Genomic DNA, 16,520 nt, shown 5'->3' on the forward strand with positions numbered 1-16,520 from the left:
AAAAGGCAGAATAGTCATCTTTTTTTTTGCTGCACACCATGTAGGGAGATGAAATTGGAGGAGAAGTCGTCAGGAAGATGGGTAGGAAAGGAAAAGATGAATGAAATGCTCGGCCAGGAGCAGCACAGACTTCCCCAGAGCTGGCACTGCTTACGCCTGAAGCAGGAGCTGTTCCTTGGAGGTGACAGTGCGAATCCAAAGGAAGGATTTTCCCGAGCGTTACAGGGCTAGCTGTGTATGTTGTTATCTATTAAATATTATTTAATAAGTTACAAACATACCTGATGTTTTTATAGACAGAAAGTGAATGATACTTACTTTCAAATAATCTTCTGACCACTACAGGTTTTATAACTCTTTGTAAGAGTCATGTCATTGAAAAAAAAGGACATTTGTGTCGTTTTTTGTTTTTCATAGATCTTTGAGATGAAAATGGCTTTGTAAATATATATTTTGTTGTAATAACTTAGAATATTTCAGTTACGTTACATTCATGTGGGTACTGTCTCAAAATCTTAAAAGGCCCATTCAGTCTTCGTGTTGCAAAAATGTTAATTGACATGTCCAAAAGCCAAATGCAAAGATCATTTTTAGGACTTAATACACGAGCATTGGTCAGTGTTGCTTCTTAGCAGATTTCTTGTTTGTTCTTATCACAATTTAGTATCTGCTAATATGACTTTAAGCAGATTGTTTTCTTTCTTTTGTGGTAAAAGCTCAGCATAAACAGCAAGCCAAGTAGACAACCTCTTGGTACAGAATGCTTCATTTTACTGGATGGAGTAATTCTTCCATTGTAAATACTTGACTCTTTAAATACTGGAAACTCTCCAAGAATTAGAGACTTGTTAAGGCATGGATGTTACAAAGAGCACTTTTAGCAGCTTACAGACAAGAAAAAAAGATGTAAGACATGCTAAAATCATACAGGCTATTCCCTTTGCATGCATCTATTCTTTTGGTTTCAGCAGTAGGTTAATTCATCGTCATTAGTAGATAAAAGCTCTGAAAAAGACTAGAAGAATGGCGCTTGCTATTGGGTTTTACTAGGAGCATTCAACTACGAAAAAGAGATATTCAGCAGCATAGTCAGCTCTCAATTATCCAGCACAATGAGGCTGGCATGGGCTAGCTCACATAAAGCAAAACCACAGCTAATTCAATACATATGTATTAGACTATAAACCCAAAGTTAATATATTTACCTTTAGAAAATTTGTAAACAGGTTTCCTTTCAGCAACAGATTTTTATGTTTTTTTAAAAAAGGTAATTAGAGTGCAGCTTGATCTAAGCAGTCTTTACCCTGCATTTCATTCTTTGTGTGCTCTGTTGTAGCCAGAGACGTCAGGAGGAGGTGATGCCACGTTAAATACACACGCTCTTACTCATTTCAGATGGTGGTTTCACATCCAACAGTGCAGAGACTTGGTATTAACATTTTATATGACGTAGGGAATACTATTTGTATAGAATTTTATGGTTTTGGTATAACAGTCTAATAGCTATAAAGAGGACTATCACGTTTTTCTTAAAGTGCCTGGTGAAAAGCACTAAGAAAGTAATAAGCAGTGAGGGACAAGGGAATTCCTTACAGCAGTTCAAACAAATTCAACTTTTTGTCTCCCGGCACTACTGCTCTCCCAGCTTTCTTCCTAGTACTGTCGTCTGCTTCCAATGTGAGAGCTGGAAGTGCTGGGATGTTGGGAAGTGGGGAGCAGGGATTTGTATGAGAAATTCATGTGTTGTGTCCCTCGAGATTTAGATAGCCTTTAGAAAGTACTGAAACATGCCATAAATGTTCTAGTGAAGAGTGTTTTCTTTTCAATCTGCATTAAAAGATAAAAAGCATATTATTTAACCCATATAACTAGGATTCTAATAACTTTGAATGCAGAATTATTTTTTTTTTAAATACATTTCTGTGTATTCCTGGCACTCCATAAATCATGTAATACTTTGTTATGTAGGTATTCTATACTATACTATTGGCTGGCTGCACCTTTGAATAGGCTTAAGACTTCTTACATGTATTTCAGAAAAGTTAACTGTTGATCATACAGTCACTGTGTAGGTAAGAACATTAAACATAAATTATTATTACTACAGCTTGTACACAGATTTGGTCATTGGACTGTATCGGTGTGAAAGATTGACCAAAGAGAGAGAGAGCGAGCACTTAACTTTTATTACCCCTTTTTTTAAAATTGTATTTTAATTTGAACTCAATAAAGTTTTCAGATGTTGAAAGGGATTGTACTGAGAGGTGTGAGAGAACATCTCTGCCGGGCAGTACTTCAGCTCTCCGGCTCCATACTGAACAGGGAACTAGCTGTATTAGCTACAGAAAATGAACAATATATAGGTCCCTTCAGACAGTGGTAGGAAACACTAGGTAGAAAAACAGAGCAACTGAGAAAGCATCATCTTACAGCAGCTCTCGTTGGTTCCATTCTTGCAGAAAGTCTGCGTTTCCTGCAAACCGTGAAACATCTCAGCCTTCAGTAAGGCTTCAAATGCTGAGGAAGTCATGGGGAGCCGTCGGTCATAGTTTTTCCAGGAGTGGGACTGGAATACCTTCTCGGAGCTGCTGAAATCTCTCTGCTTTCACTGGCATTACCAATTCTTAGGACTCTTGAATTCTTTTTGATTAGTTTTGTTGCTAAGTAGAGTTTGGGATTGTGGGGGTTTTGAAGTAATGCTGATTTTCAGTCAAGCCTGCACCAGAATTACGACATATATATCAACCTTTCGGCATGGAGAGTCGTGGCAAGTTTTATTTCTGAAATGTACTTTTTGCTGTGCCAGATCCCGGCTTCTTTAGAGCAGGGATTTTCAGCTAATGTCGAAGCATGCAGTGATTAGGTGATACGGGCAATTATTTATATAGGCATAGGAAAGGGCAAACCAGTTCAGTACAATATAAACTAACTGAATGTAATCCATACCAGATTGGGTGTTTAGGTTCCCTAAAGCTTCATAAAGTTTGTTGTAGTTCTTTTTTTTTTTTGTTTGGTTCGTTTTAAATCTTATTTGCCTAGTACGTTTTTGAAGTAGGATAAGGGATCTGTTCTTTTCTCCCCTACCTTCCATACCTCTTCTGTCACACAAATGCACACACCTCATCTTTAACATGAGGTCCTGGTACATTCACTGATGAATTAATGCACTAGTACCTTAACACGTAATTTTTTTCTAAGTGAGGAGTGATGTCCTTTAGCCTATGGTCTGCCTACAGCTCACAAAATCATTGTGGTCCTCTGCCGTGTGATTTTTTTTTTTTTCATTTTGTTTTCTTTCTCACCTTCTAACTTGTTAATGTATGACCCTCGATATTGGCAAAGTTTATTTATCATAACATAGGAGATTGTAATCCTTGATCTGTGTGGATATAGTTTTCGTAAATGCTATAGCATAAATAGAATTAAATGTGTAGTGTATTTTGGGGAATTAGCTTGTTACATTGGGAAGCAGTCTGGGCCCTTGATTAAATGTGTTGCTGTTGTGAGCTGCCTGGGTTTCCTCTCTCTGTTCTGCATGACACAATGTGATAAGGCTGTTTCACCATCTGCATGTATTCTTTTGGCACATTGCTGTTAGATTTCGATTTGCTGGTTCAGGAAATAGAACTTTCCTTGAAGAGTTACTATAAACACATGAATTCCTTTCTCGGTATTGGGACTTAAATTTCGTATTGAATGCTGACTTGATCTGAAGTGAGCATCAGTGGGGACCAGAATTACATGTGCTGTTGACAGCTTTGAAACACAACAAATGAAGGGCACTTTACCAACTCTTCATATTCTTTAATTTATTTTCAGAGAATCTCTGTAATAGTTGAATGTAATTTGATAGCCAAACAGTTAGCAAGAACAAACCAGAGTAAATCAGTTTCAATTACTTGCTACTTGATCCTTGGAATAAAACCAGATGACAATAAAAGTTCTAAATAATTTAATAAATACGGTGCTGGAATAGCAGCCTGTCTCTGTCACCTGGAAACTGATGGATTCCAACTTGGTTATGACAACACTGTGTTCTTCAGGAATTCTAAATCTGGACAGATTTATACCTTCATCTACAAGCTCTGTAGTTAGTTTTTAACAAGTGGGTTTCATTCAACTAGATTATATTGAGATAATCTTTACAGCATAGAGTGTAGTGTAATTAACGACAGCTATTATTGAGCATTAATGTTCCAGTACAGCTGTGTGTGAAAGGTTCACAGGTCCAAACTGCTTTCCAATATACTGAATTACCTCCTCGAGGAGGACTGAAAACCCATTGAGGTTCCAAGGTGATACAGGACGCTTGTTGGGCAGTGCTGGAGAACGTTTCCAAGGAAACTAAACATAGCAGTTACAGAGCTGCATCATCATTCAACTTCTGCTCTTGATTGATTTTCAGATGAAGGCTAGCATATCCTTTTTGTTTCTCTTGTTCCAGTCTGTGCAATCTAAAAGATTTATGGATAAAATCTTGACTGGCTATCTCACAAAGTGAGAAGTTGCGGTTTTTATCACGGAGTGAGCCAGTCTGACCATTTTTTAACACCTTGGCAAGTGTGTATGACAACAGCAGGCAAAAAAGAATTCCAGAGGAGGCTTTCCCATCTGGCTGAACCAAGCTGAAATCTAGAATTTCCGAACTGCAGAAGGTTGAGGTTAATATTTTTTTTCTCTTGCAGATGAAATTTCAAAAGCTCTTGAAAGGTAGCTTTCAAAAGTTTGGCAGATGCGGCAATGTTTCAATACAATAGTTAGGAGCGTAGCGTTTTTCCTGAGCCAGTTCTCCTCCCGTCGCTGTAAGTGTTCAGCCAGAGGGTGCAGTTTTATGTTACAGCTGGGCTGATTAACTGTGAGCAACGACCAAAAAGGGAGGTCTTGTTTTCTTCTCCAAAGCTTGTTCCTTCCCCCTCCAGTATGTCAGCAGTATTGCTAGTCTGACCCCACAGTGAACCGATAGAGAAAACTAAGGCTACAGAAAACTAACACTAAAAAAAAAACCAAAGAAAATAATAGCTTTCTTACTGGTGTAGTGCTCGGATCTAGCTGACCACGGTGTCAGGTGAGCGCCAGTGCTGTTATAAGTGACTGGGATGCAGAGCCCGAGGCAGGAGGAATGGGAGAGCTCTTAAATTAATATAGATGTACAGTAAATTTAGCCTTTGAGCATGCAGCTCCCCTGATCAGGTTAAAGAATATTTATGGATTATCTGTACTACTTGCTATTCCTCTCTGTGTTTGGTGCTCTGTTTTTGTACATCCTCCTTTGTGGTAACACTAGTGGTTTTGTGGTTAGTCGGATCAGGGAGCAAATCCGGCTGAAAACTAAGCTAACAAAAAAAAAGAATTTCATCTTCACAAATGTTACTGTTAGCATAGCAAGGGACAAGGTAGTGTGAATTTCTCCGTTGTGGCAGCAGCACAAATTTAAATTTCCTAAAGTTTATTTTGATGTCGCATTACAAGTATTCATATGGAAAAAGCTTTACCAATTTGTTAGCTCTTAGCTGGTGTGCTGTTCCAGGTTCAAGGATTTTCTTGAAGGATAAGACCCTTCAAGGTGTAGCAGGGTCAGATGACCCTGATGTGGCAATCCAGCCACCTCATCACCAGGCTGGGTTTTGTCTGTGTGATTCCCCTCCTGTGTGATTTAGGGAAGACATCAGTGTATGCAGTGTGTGATGATCTACTATATAATCATCATTATCTACGTTAACAGAAGAGACAGTTTGATGGTGGTTTTTTTTTTCTTTTCTCAGTGTTTCAAATTTTTTCTATTTGGTTTCACTTTAGATACATCAGTGGAACGCAGATTATCTAAAATATATGGGATTTATGCTCTCTGCACGTGAGCATGACTAATTACACTGAGCTACATCTTTAAGTGCATTTATGTTCTCTGATGAACCTGGCTGAGCTGAGGAAACAGCATTTTAGCCTCTCCAAATACATTTCACATATTCCAATAGGCTCAAGACTTTCTTTTGAAGATTTTTCTTTCATTCAGAAAGGGGATTCAATGCAGTGCATTCTAGCCTAGCTTTTCTCCCTACTGTTGTTTTCTTTTGGGATTACTGTTTGGTCATTGTTCGGTTCAGACCATACTCAATTGCCCTTGTAATTAGTGTGGAGCTAATAACCGTGTACTGACTAATCATGTCTGCTTTGGTTTTCTGGGATTGTTTTGACTCTTTCAGCTCCCACTGACTTTTAGGGGGGAGTTTTTGACATTTAGCACCTCTGAAGCCAGGGTGTTTCAGTTAAGAACAAGCTGCTAATGTGTTAACTCATAGCCATTAAGTGATAGGATTATTCTGACTAAATCTCACCGCCTAAAATTTAAGTGTCTATATTGTGATGAGTCACCCCAGGACCCCATTATGGCCAGTGAAGTTCTGTCATGATGTTCCTGGAGTTAGCCTGCAGTGTGTTTCACCCTGAGGTGGATGCCTGTGTTCGGTCAGGTGGTTCTTGCTATAAGAAAAGTGGGAGTAGATTACATGTGGAATTTTGTTTAAATTTCTAATCTAATTTGCTTGGAGAGCTGGTCAAAGTGTCTGTATAGAACCGAGTGTGTAAAATTTGGGCTTTAAATCTGTGTTTATCTGTGGAAATTGAAGTTGCCAGACATAAGAAGAGTTTGAAGAGCTCCATCCCAGGTTGAAATCAAGAGGAACACCTTTAAAATGTTAATACTTAGGTGCATGTGGTAAAATTCACATTCATACACCGATGCTTAAAAATTTCAACTATGCAGGCATATTACCGTTACCACTATAGCATGCTATGAAATCATCTGCTCACAAGATCAGCATTTTCATTCATGTTTGAAGCCTGGCAGTAATTGTGAGGTTTCTTTCTCCTGCCCTTGTAAACCGGGCTGGGCTCTGCATTTCCCGCGTCGTTCCTGGGAGCGGGCACAGGCTCCTGCCTGAACTTTGCACGTTCTGTTTGACAAGCTCAGTCTCTTGTTTGGCGAGATACTTCATCTTGTAATAAAAGAAAGAAGCAGTTTGCCTTCCGTGATGCAGATTCTAGTTTATTTCATAGTTGTGATTACAACAAGTTTGTTTAAAGCTGCAAAGAACAATTTGTATAGTTCTTCGCTGTCACTAGTCGAGAGGGTGAAATTAATAGTCACTCCGTTATCAGTCCCTAAAGCGTTTTCTTTACAACTACGTTTTAAGGTAGATGCCACTGGGTAGCAAATCTATAGTGCTCTGGTAACGTTTAAAATAAATCGCATCTTGCTTGTCCAAGCTTGATTAAGGTTTAAGTGTCTTTGGCAGAAATAAAAGATCAATGAAAGTTCCTCCTTAATGTATATATAAGAAATATAAAACGCACAGCAATTGTAGGGTTAAGTTTCTTCTCAATTCATTCACTTCAGTATCAACATCACCGTTATTAATAGAGGTGTCATTTCCAGTATACCTCTCTAAATTTGAAATAAAGTTTGAAGTACTCTGCATGTGTTGCAACTTTTGATACAGGAGAAGGTTATGGAATATGAAGCAGGATGTAGATGAATCTGTTGGGCTGTGACACCTCAAAGGTGCTGGTATACACCATATTTTAAACACTAAGCACATGCTCAATTTTAAGCGCTTGCCTTTCTCAGTGCTTAAAATTGCTGAAGGTTAAATATAGACAGGATTTGAGGTGAATGTGTAAGGTCTGCTTTGTTCCCCAACAGATGCTGATTTTAATGTTCTATTAATTAAGACTGGCTTTTTTCACCTTTTCCCTAGGTTTTTACCTCCCATGGACCTACTGTGATTATGCCAACTTGGTTCTGCTCTCGAGAATGGTTTTTTCACGTGGGAAAATTTGATGAGGGTGGAAAGGTGAGTACTATGGATGATATGGATGATACCTAGTCCGGGAACCATCTCTTTGTCTAACAGCCTCTGAAAGCCCTAAACTGGTTATTAAGAAACACTAGGCAAAGGGGTAAAGATAAAAACCGAGGTCTAAAAAAAATCTGGGTTGTACTGTGTACTTTTTTAAAAAACCAACCAAACAAACAAAAAAACCAAACCCAAAAAACCTAACAACAACAAAAAAAATCCCAAAACAACCAACCAACCAACAGTCGTTAACCAAGTGTGCTTGTTTTGGGGTACCTCTGGTGATTGAAGGACATAACTGAGATCGGCTTTATAGCTAAATCTAACACATTTGTTAGATAAGTCAGCGTAGCTAGAAAAATTAAGGGTTCAGACATTCAGGCTCCTCTTCGGTCCCTGAAATAGATGCAGCAGATCTGAAAGCTAACAAGAAGTCAGCTCGTGGTTTCATTCTGAACCATCTCTGAAAGGTAAGGTAGATTTGGTGAAAGAGATCAGAAGAAAGGTGCAGAAGGGCAAAGAGATGGTAGTACGTTCTCCTAAGGGGAAAGGTTTATATCCCTAAGATGAAGAAAGAAGGGAGGAGGGGAGGTCACAATGTGCCATAAAACTACCATCATTAAATCTCATTTATCCACTTATCTCACATCCACTTGTCACTCTTAGTTCTTGGGCTTGTCCTTGGAATGTATTAAGTAGCTTTTCCACAAGGATCGGGACTAAGAGGTTGCAAATTAAACGACTGTTATCTGAGAAGTGTTCCTCCACTGACAGTTAGGTGTTCTTTTGCTTTATAGATTTCCTGTATGAGTTAAATTTGGTTGCTTTAGGCTCATCAGCACGTTTATGGAATAAAATCCAGGGATGTCTATTGGAGGTATTTATTGTGGTAGGAGTAGAAGTATCTTGGCAAATAGACCTGATTCAGACACATTTGGATCCATTCTGTGTGTTTTGGACCTGAGGGGTTTTGCTTCCAGAGGTTTTGATGAGATTTTAGGGCTAGAATGGGTGGTTCTGAGTTTTTTTTGGAAAGCCTTCTTCATTTAATAGTACTCTTAAAAAAAAAATCTGCTAAGGCTATTTCCTATTTTATTATTTAAACTACAACAGATTATTATTATTATTCTTTTTATAGCGTCTAAATGGAGCCCTCCTGTGCCATGCAGTGTGTATATATACATACAGACTTGCACACACATGTGTATGTATGTATGAGGATATACAAATATTATGCTTTGGGCTGCCAAAAAAAATTATAATTTAAGGAGACGGCAGACAGAGAACAGAATTGTTTAGAGTGGTGAAAAGATTTGCCCTTAATTACACGGCGGGTGAGTGGAAGAGCTGGGAATGGTGCCTGGCTCCCAATACAATCTACATTCACTGACCCATGCTCTTTATTTCTTTTTTATTATTCTGCCTTATCGTTGTATTTTCATTCTTTGAAGAATGTTTGACCTAACTTCTTGAGCATTGTTGGTAAGCTCAAAAAAGAAAGCAACCTAAAACATAATAACAGCAATAGAACAGCAAGCCTAATGATAAAGTTCAAGAGGTTAAGTTAAACAGACTATTGTTCTGTGCTTTTTGCTTTTGCTTTTGTGTTTTTTTTTCTCTTTGTTCTGTTTTTTGGGGTTTTTTGGTTTTGCTTTATATATATAATTGTGTAGGGACTATGCCAGCGGTTATTCAGATGTAATACACCGCCAATCCTAATGATTTTTCAGCCTCAATGCATGATGTGTCCTCCTAGCTTTAAAAATTATCAGTGATAACTTAAACTTTTTGTTTGTGCCTGTTGTGAAGTGTCCAGCATGTCCAAACTCAAACTCTGGCTGATACAGAGGACCTTCAAAAAAAACACCCTATGGAGAAGGGTGACGACAGATCTGAACAAAATAATGAACATAAGCAATGAAGCCAAACCCTTTGTCCTTTGTGAGTTTAGAGGACACAAAATCAAATCCTAAATCCTTTAGCATTTAGCACTGTAAAGTATTTTGCGTTGATCTAACTCATTCATTTTCATTCTGAAAGAATTTCTTTTAGGCAAAGAAAGATGTTCTCTGTGTATCAATAGAGCTGTTATAAACTACTACTGAGTACTCTGTAGGATCTTACCCAGGTGTGCGTGTGTTCTGACCTGACCCATGATCTGACTATGGTAATTTGAGCACTTCCATCTCCATTTTTGGGATACTATTTAACAGTGCGACCTGTAAGTGTCATGTTGCTGCAAGTAAACACAGAAACAGGCCAACAGATCTCCACATTCTGCCTTCTCCATTTGCTGAACTGGTTTCATGCCAAAAAGCTGCATTTCTCATTTGGAATTAAATCCAAACACCTGTTCTTCATATTTCAGTGCTTAGAACAAATGCAAGATAATTCTTCCACGGAAGAAATTGTGTTTTGATTTTATGTTAATAGTATGAGTGGACTGATAGAATATAAATATATAAGCTATGATGTAATTTATTTTTTTTTTTTAATTACAGGCAAGTATGCATGTATCTCTCTGTCCATCCAGGCTTTACGTGAAACATTTTTTTAAATATTTTTTAAAAAATATTTTAGAAATAGATATTTCTTTCTGGTTACGATCTGCAGTTGTTGGAAATGTATTCCTTTTATGTGATCACTGTGGCAACGTCCAAGCAAAATCCGAAATAGTGTCTTCAGAAATGGTGGCGGAGAACCCGACAGGTTTGCTTTATGCTCTAATTAGCTACAATGGTAGAGGTGTTACTTATGTACCTTCTGATATATGATAACTAAAGCAGACGTACTTAAAAGTAGTTGATTTTAGCAAGCTCTAATGGTGTGCTGAGACCAAAGTAATACAATACAAACAGTCACAAGCTTACAAAGTAATATTTTAAAAAGTATCCACTGCTAGGAGGGGGAGTCCTGTGAACAGGATTTCAGACTTAATTTTTTAGGAAACTAAATGGAAATAATCTTCCCGTTATCCAACTGATTCAGATAAAGAGTGCAGTACTTCCTGAAAGAAGTGGCAGGACTTTTCTAAACCCTTCAGAACTCATGCTTGAAAATTACTATGTGACGTTATCCCTGTGACTGGTTTTGTTCCTATACTTTTTGGTGTCTTCTAATAGCATCACTGTTTAAGAGTCATAACTGTGTCCAGTTACGTCCAGATGAGGAAAAAATGTACGTGGTGTTGTATGATATGAAAAGCAAATTTTGAAGCTGTATCGTGTTAAAGTAGGGAACGTATAAAGTCACCTGCAGCGGTAGATGTGGTGTCTGTTACTTGCTAAGCAAAGTTACTGCTTCCCATGTGTGACAGTGCACTTCAATTTGCACACAAAACCGACATTTTGCAATTGTATCCGACTGACCTTGTGTGCTTTTACCAAATAGCAGATTTTGTTTGCTCTTAATGTCCAAACGGAGATCGCTGGGAAGGCACGTTATTTGTCTCTTTTGGCATGTTGTCCTTTGGTTCTAGTCACTTGTGTGCAATGGCTCTAAGCTAAAACAACTGGCTTGTTGCTTTCGGTAAATGCTCAAAGAAATGTTGAGATACAATAACTGTATAAATGAGCATTGCTGACCTGCAGGCTCCGCTCCATGCAAATATGGCATATTGCATAGTCTTGGCTTTACTCAAGCAGTATTATTCTTGACATTACAACTGTAATATGCCACACTTGTTTCTTTGTCTAGAGTTTTACCACAATTTGGTCCCAAATTTCCTCTCACCTCTGTATTTAACCTTCCTTTTTAAGTGGATGAAAACTAAAAATGGAGTGACAGCCTTAAAGTTCTGAACTAATCCCAAAGTGTAAACAGGGGGAAATGATTCTTAATGAGCCCCAGATGGAATAGCATATTATAAGCCACTGGCATTTCTGAATACAAACTGTGGCTCCAAATGAAGTGTCTGGAGCTCAGTTTTGATCTATTTTTGTGATAAAAGGTCACTAAAAACACATATTGAGGAGGTGTCAAAATATCCTTTGGTGCACAGGAGACTGTAGCACATGCTGCAAAGCTCTAAGATAATTTTGTAGGCTATTAGGCACTAAGTAATTCATTTTTTCATTTTTCTCTGCCAGAGCACACAAGTGTCATTCCCCCCAGAAAGGCAGGCAGTTACAATAACGCCTGAAAGGTAAAAGGCTCAGTAGGAATTTGTTTTTTGGGGGCATGAATGGTCAGTCATGTCTGTCAAATAACCTGTCGAGGTGCTCCGGCGAAAAATCTGGATAAAACACAGGCATTAATGTTTTTGGCTTGGTATAATTAAGGCTGAACAGGGATCAGTATTTGATCTAAAAAGGGAAAAAAAAAAAAAAAAGTGGTGGAGCTAACGTTTAATTGTACTTTATAAGCTATTTGAAAATTCACCTCGTACCCCACGTCTAATGACATTTTTTGCTAGTCTGTTATTAAATGTCATTTAGAATTTTCCACCTCCCTTCCATTTGACTTCCCCATCATCTTTGTTTAACTCAGTTTCTCCCTGCCAATGCCTTTGGATGAAAGCAGTCTTTTGGAGTTTCCTCTAACCTGTTATTTCCCAAACAGTGAAGTAAATGTTACAGGCTTCGGGTCTTACAGTCAAGGCAAAATGGTGCAAAGACATGATGTGGATGGGAGCCAAAGGGTGAAGAGCCAGATCTGCAGAGACTTAAGAATATCTTCAGTAATCCTGAAGAGAAGCTATGAATAGCTATTTAATATGGAGTTAGCTTGTGGTTAGTCTGCCTGCATACCTCCGGTGACTATCCTAAAGGAAGTTAAACCAAGGAGTGTTTTGAATTAACAATAATTTGTCCTTGAAATAAATAACTTCTATTAGAAGGTTCATTACAAAAGAAATACACAATTGACATTTAATACAAAACTTGTCTTCAGGGCAAGACCGAAGGTTGGATAATTCTTGATAAGTTATTTTAGTTGCTAATTTTTTTCACTTTTACATTTAAATTGGAGAAGAGCTGCAATTTCTTACTTAGTTTCAGCTTCCAGGGGCTTAGTGGCTGTTCCCCATTAGCAGCACACTTTGAACAGCATTTGTTGCTGAGTAAGAGAGTTTGATGCCGGGCGGAACAGCATTTGTTCCTGAGGCAGGAGTGTTTCCTTGAAAATAGGGTGTCTTTTGTGTTTGCCTCCATGCCACCAACCCCTCTGTATATGTGTTATTTCTGTAAGTCCAAGATTTATCTCAAGACTTTGAGGAAAGGTTGATAGGCAGCTGTTAGCGTACCTATTTAAAAAAAAAAAATTTACTTTGATTTTTTTTACTCAACATCTCTGCTTTGCTGCTAAATGACTCTGAGTTCAGAATTTTTCTTCCTGTTTAATCTTAGATATTGTAATATACACCATTTGATCTGCTTTTTATGCAACTGTAGCGTAATAGTAATACTAGAAATATTTTTCTTTTTTAATGGATGTTCTAAAATGTGTAGCATGAAATTACTTAGTTTATGAAATAGCAAGGAAACAAACTTTCCAAAGTCCTGTAAGAAACAGGTGAGTTTGGAATCAAAACTTCCTTCCTTTTTGAGTCATTCTTTCCTTTCACCAATTTTAGGCTCCTCTGAGGAATGAAAGCAATTTGGCTTATTCTGTCCAACAATTACCGTGATGTTGCTGTCTGGTTTGCAAAAAATGTACCAAGTTCTAGCCCGATTTTCCTTGATGGCTCTGATCAAGAGGAAGCGCCAGGCTTTCCCAAACATGAAGGCTTTTTTCATGTGTGAATAGATTTACTTCCCTTGTCTTGTTTGTCATCACTTTTTGTTGTAAATGAATGTATTCTTGATATATAAAACAATCGGTGTTAGATTTCCCAGTTTCACTAGTTCAACTGCTCTGAATCTGCCCTGGTTTTGCTCACAAGGACCTGCCACCGCTCCTGGAGAGCCTGTCAGCTGGAGGAGGACGGGGGAAGAGTACGTGTCGAAGGTGATTGAGACAAGGCTGAACAGAGGGAAAGGAGATGGATGAGGAAGTTGGGACAGATTGATTCTGACACGGAATCAGTCTCTCCTGTATTAGGTTTAGCAGCAAAAGGCAGCTCTTGTATTGTGTTTATGTCTGTAACAGCCTAATGGTAAGTTTTGCCCAAGTGACCAAAGACTTCTGTCACCCTGAATTTCTGCAGTAGTTACTGTTGGTCTTCCCAGGGCCACAGCATGATCTCTCACCTAGTTACGGCATTGGACAAAAAAAGGCCACTCATAAGTCCTCCAAAAATTGCTGATCAGTACCTTCATCCCTGCTGATGCTTTTCACCTTTGCTGATGGTGGAGCTGCAAAAATTGTAGCCAGAATTGCTTTTTGTAGTGGTAGGTGGCTTGTATCTACTTGCAGAATACGTATGTTGAGAATACTGTAGTTGGAGTAGTGTTTCCTGCACAGTGATCTGCTAGCAGTTATGGAGCCATAGAATAGTTTGGGTCGGAAGGGACCTTTAAAGGTCATCTAATCCATCCTCCCTGCAATGAGAGGGACGTCTTCAAGTGAGAAACAGAGGGCAATGAGAGGAAGACAAAAGAATCGTGGAATATTTAGTTTGGCCCCTGAGCAAGAAATTACTTTAGTTCAAGTTAGGTTCTGCTTGACATCCCATCGTGTATACAAACCCGATCCCCTCATCTGTAGAGCCAACCATCAGCACAGCAAGTGATACCTGCCCAAAATAGTGGGTAAACACGAATCTTCACCCGTTCAGCAGTCATATGTTGAAGTGAAGGATGTTTTGCGTATGGGTAGTGTGTGCTGGTTGGAGCCGAGCAGGTGCAGGCTGGGGTTTTGCCCCAGGATTGGAATCAGCAGCTGACGAGCACAGCCTCGGGTGAGGCAGGCCAGTGAGTTTATCCCTTAGTGCAGCAGAGCAGAGGGCTGGGGTTTACCGATAATGTTGGAAAACTCAATATGTAGTCCAGGAACATGTAAACTCTGCAATTTAACTGTAGTTATTAACGCTGAAAACTATTTATGTGGTAGCCTATTGCAGAAATGGTGTATTGTTAATTGATACTTTTAGCGATGAGTATTCATTTTCTGAAAATACGTTAAAATATCCCTTTAGTGGTTAAACAGCTTTCTCTTTGAAAGCTGCATTGTTTGACAAAGATTCCTGGTGTTTAAAATGTCATCTGGATCCAATAATATGTCTCAATTGGGAAGAAACTCTTATATTGCAACAAACGTACCCGCTGGAGAGCCATAGGAAGTCCCATCCCTGCAGGATCTGTTACACAGTCAGCATCTTTCCTCCCCTGGAAAACGCAGGGCAGCGCTGCTCCTCCGTGATGCCAGAGCCACTGCTGAGTCCCAGGCACCTGTGTCTGCCTGAAAAGAGCGTACTTCATTTCAAAGAATTTCTGCCCGTTAAAAGTAAAGCGAAAGAGCACGCCAGAACCAAACAGCATTTTGAAAGATGCTTTTACTCTTGCAGTAACTCTCTTTTGTAATATACAGATTAACAGTTATCTTGATTGATGTCGATGCTTATCCAAAAGAAAATGAATTGCAGATACGTATGTGATATAATCATATATGTGAATCAAAACGTGACTACTCCAGTAAGCTGATATGTGCTACAAAATGTGTGCCCTGCCTGACACAGCCTGATGCGGGACTGGGAAAGAGAAAAAGGTTTAAACTTTGCTGCAGACTCCCAGTGTTACCATTAAAGTGCAGAATAAGACACAGATAGAAACGGCTACAAGACAAATGGAAAGAATTTGAGTTTGTGTTTTTCTTGTATTTGTGATGCCTGTGGTTGCTGTCTGCTACTCCAGCTTCCCCCAGATTTCTTCTGTGGCTTTCAAAGTAGGTTCGTATAAATTGTATGAAGTTCATTAAAAGTTTTCTTACGCATCACAGCTCCTAAACTAGAAGTCAGACAAACGTCCACAAGGACAAACAATAGCTCCAGATGAGCTGCCCTCAGCAAGCGATCACATCAGAATCCATTTTATTCAGAATCTGGGAGCGTGGCCCGATTCAGTGTCTTAAATCAATGTATTATATAGTGCAGTGTGGAGCTGCGAAGTACAGCGCTTGGTTTGGTTCTGATTTCTCCCAAGATATGTATGTTCGGTTGAGTGGTTTGGATTTGTTTTCCAGGGTTCAAAGCTTTTTTGTCTGGTTTCTCCAGCTCACCCCCCCCAGCTGCTCCATCCAGCCCACGTCTGACATCAGCACTGGGTATGGTGGGTTTGAGAAACAGTCCCTGAGGAAAACACAGCGGGATTTTGTGTCCAGCACTTTAATTAGAGAATCTCCTTTTCTTAATTATGGAAGAAACCCAGAAGCTCTGGTAATGGGGAAAAAATTCAAATTTTTTGTTTCTTAAACTTGACTTCTTACTATATGATATTGCCTACAGAAATAAATGTATTTCAATATCTTTCCCTTCTTTTACTACTCCTTCTCAACTTTGTCATGTTATTTTTCGGCTTTTTCTGGATGCTCCGCTTAAATATTTTGTTTGGCCCACCTGGTTTTATATAGCAGAGATTTTTAGCCTGATAAAATCATCTGGCCTCCACTGGGTTGGAGGAAAGAAAAATCTGTATTGAAACAGATTTGAATGACCTTTTTAAACAGATTTTTAATGTTCTAGCCATATTGCAAGAACTTGCACCATTGGAAAATGTAAATAGATGCTGCTTT

The 16,520-nt window shown here is 38.8% G+C and overlaps 1 protein-coding gene across 6 annotated transcripts in view; it reads left to right on the plus strand.

The window, feature by feature from the left end:
• The window catches only part of QTGAL (queuosine-tRNA galactosyltransferase), a 129,693-nt gene that overhangs the window by 81,575 nt on the left and 31,598 nt on the right, over positions 1-16,520 (plus strand). For all 6 annotated transcript variants that reach the window (XR_012589968.1, XM_074607998.1, XM_074607995.1 and 3 more), the window contains one exon: positions 7,755-7,850. Coding sequence is in view for 5 of the 6 variants with exons in the window: in XM_074607998.1 (XP_074464099.1) it covers positions 7,755-7,850 (96 nt within the window). In the remaining variant the exon portion in view is untranslated. The remainder of the gene's footprint in view (positions 1-7,754; positions 7,851-16,520) is intronic.

This window comes from Larus michahellis, chromosome 14, assembly GCF_964199755.1.
Source record: "Larus michahellis chromosome 14, bLarMic1.1, whole genome shotgun sequence".
NCBI classification, from domain to species: domain Eukaryota; kingdom Metazoa; phylum Chordata; class Aves; order Charadriiformes; family Laridae; genus Larus; species Larus michahellis.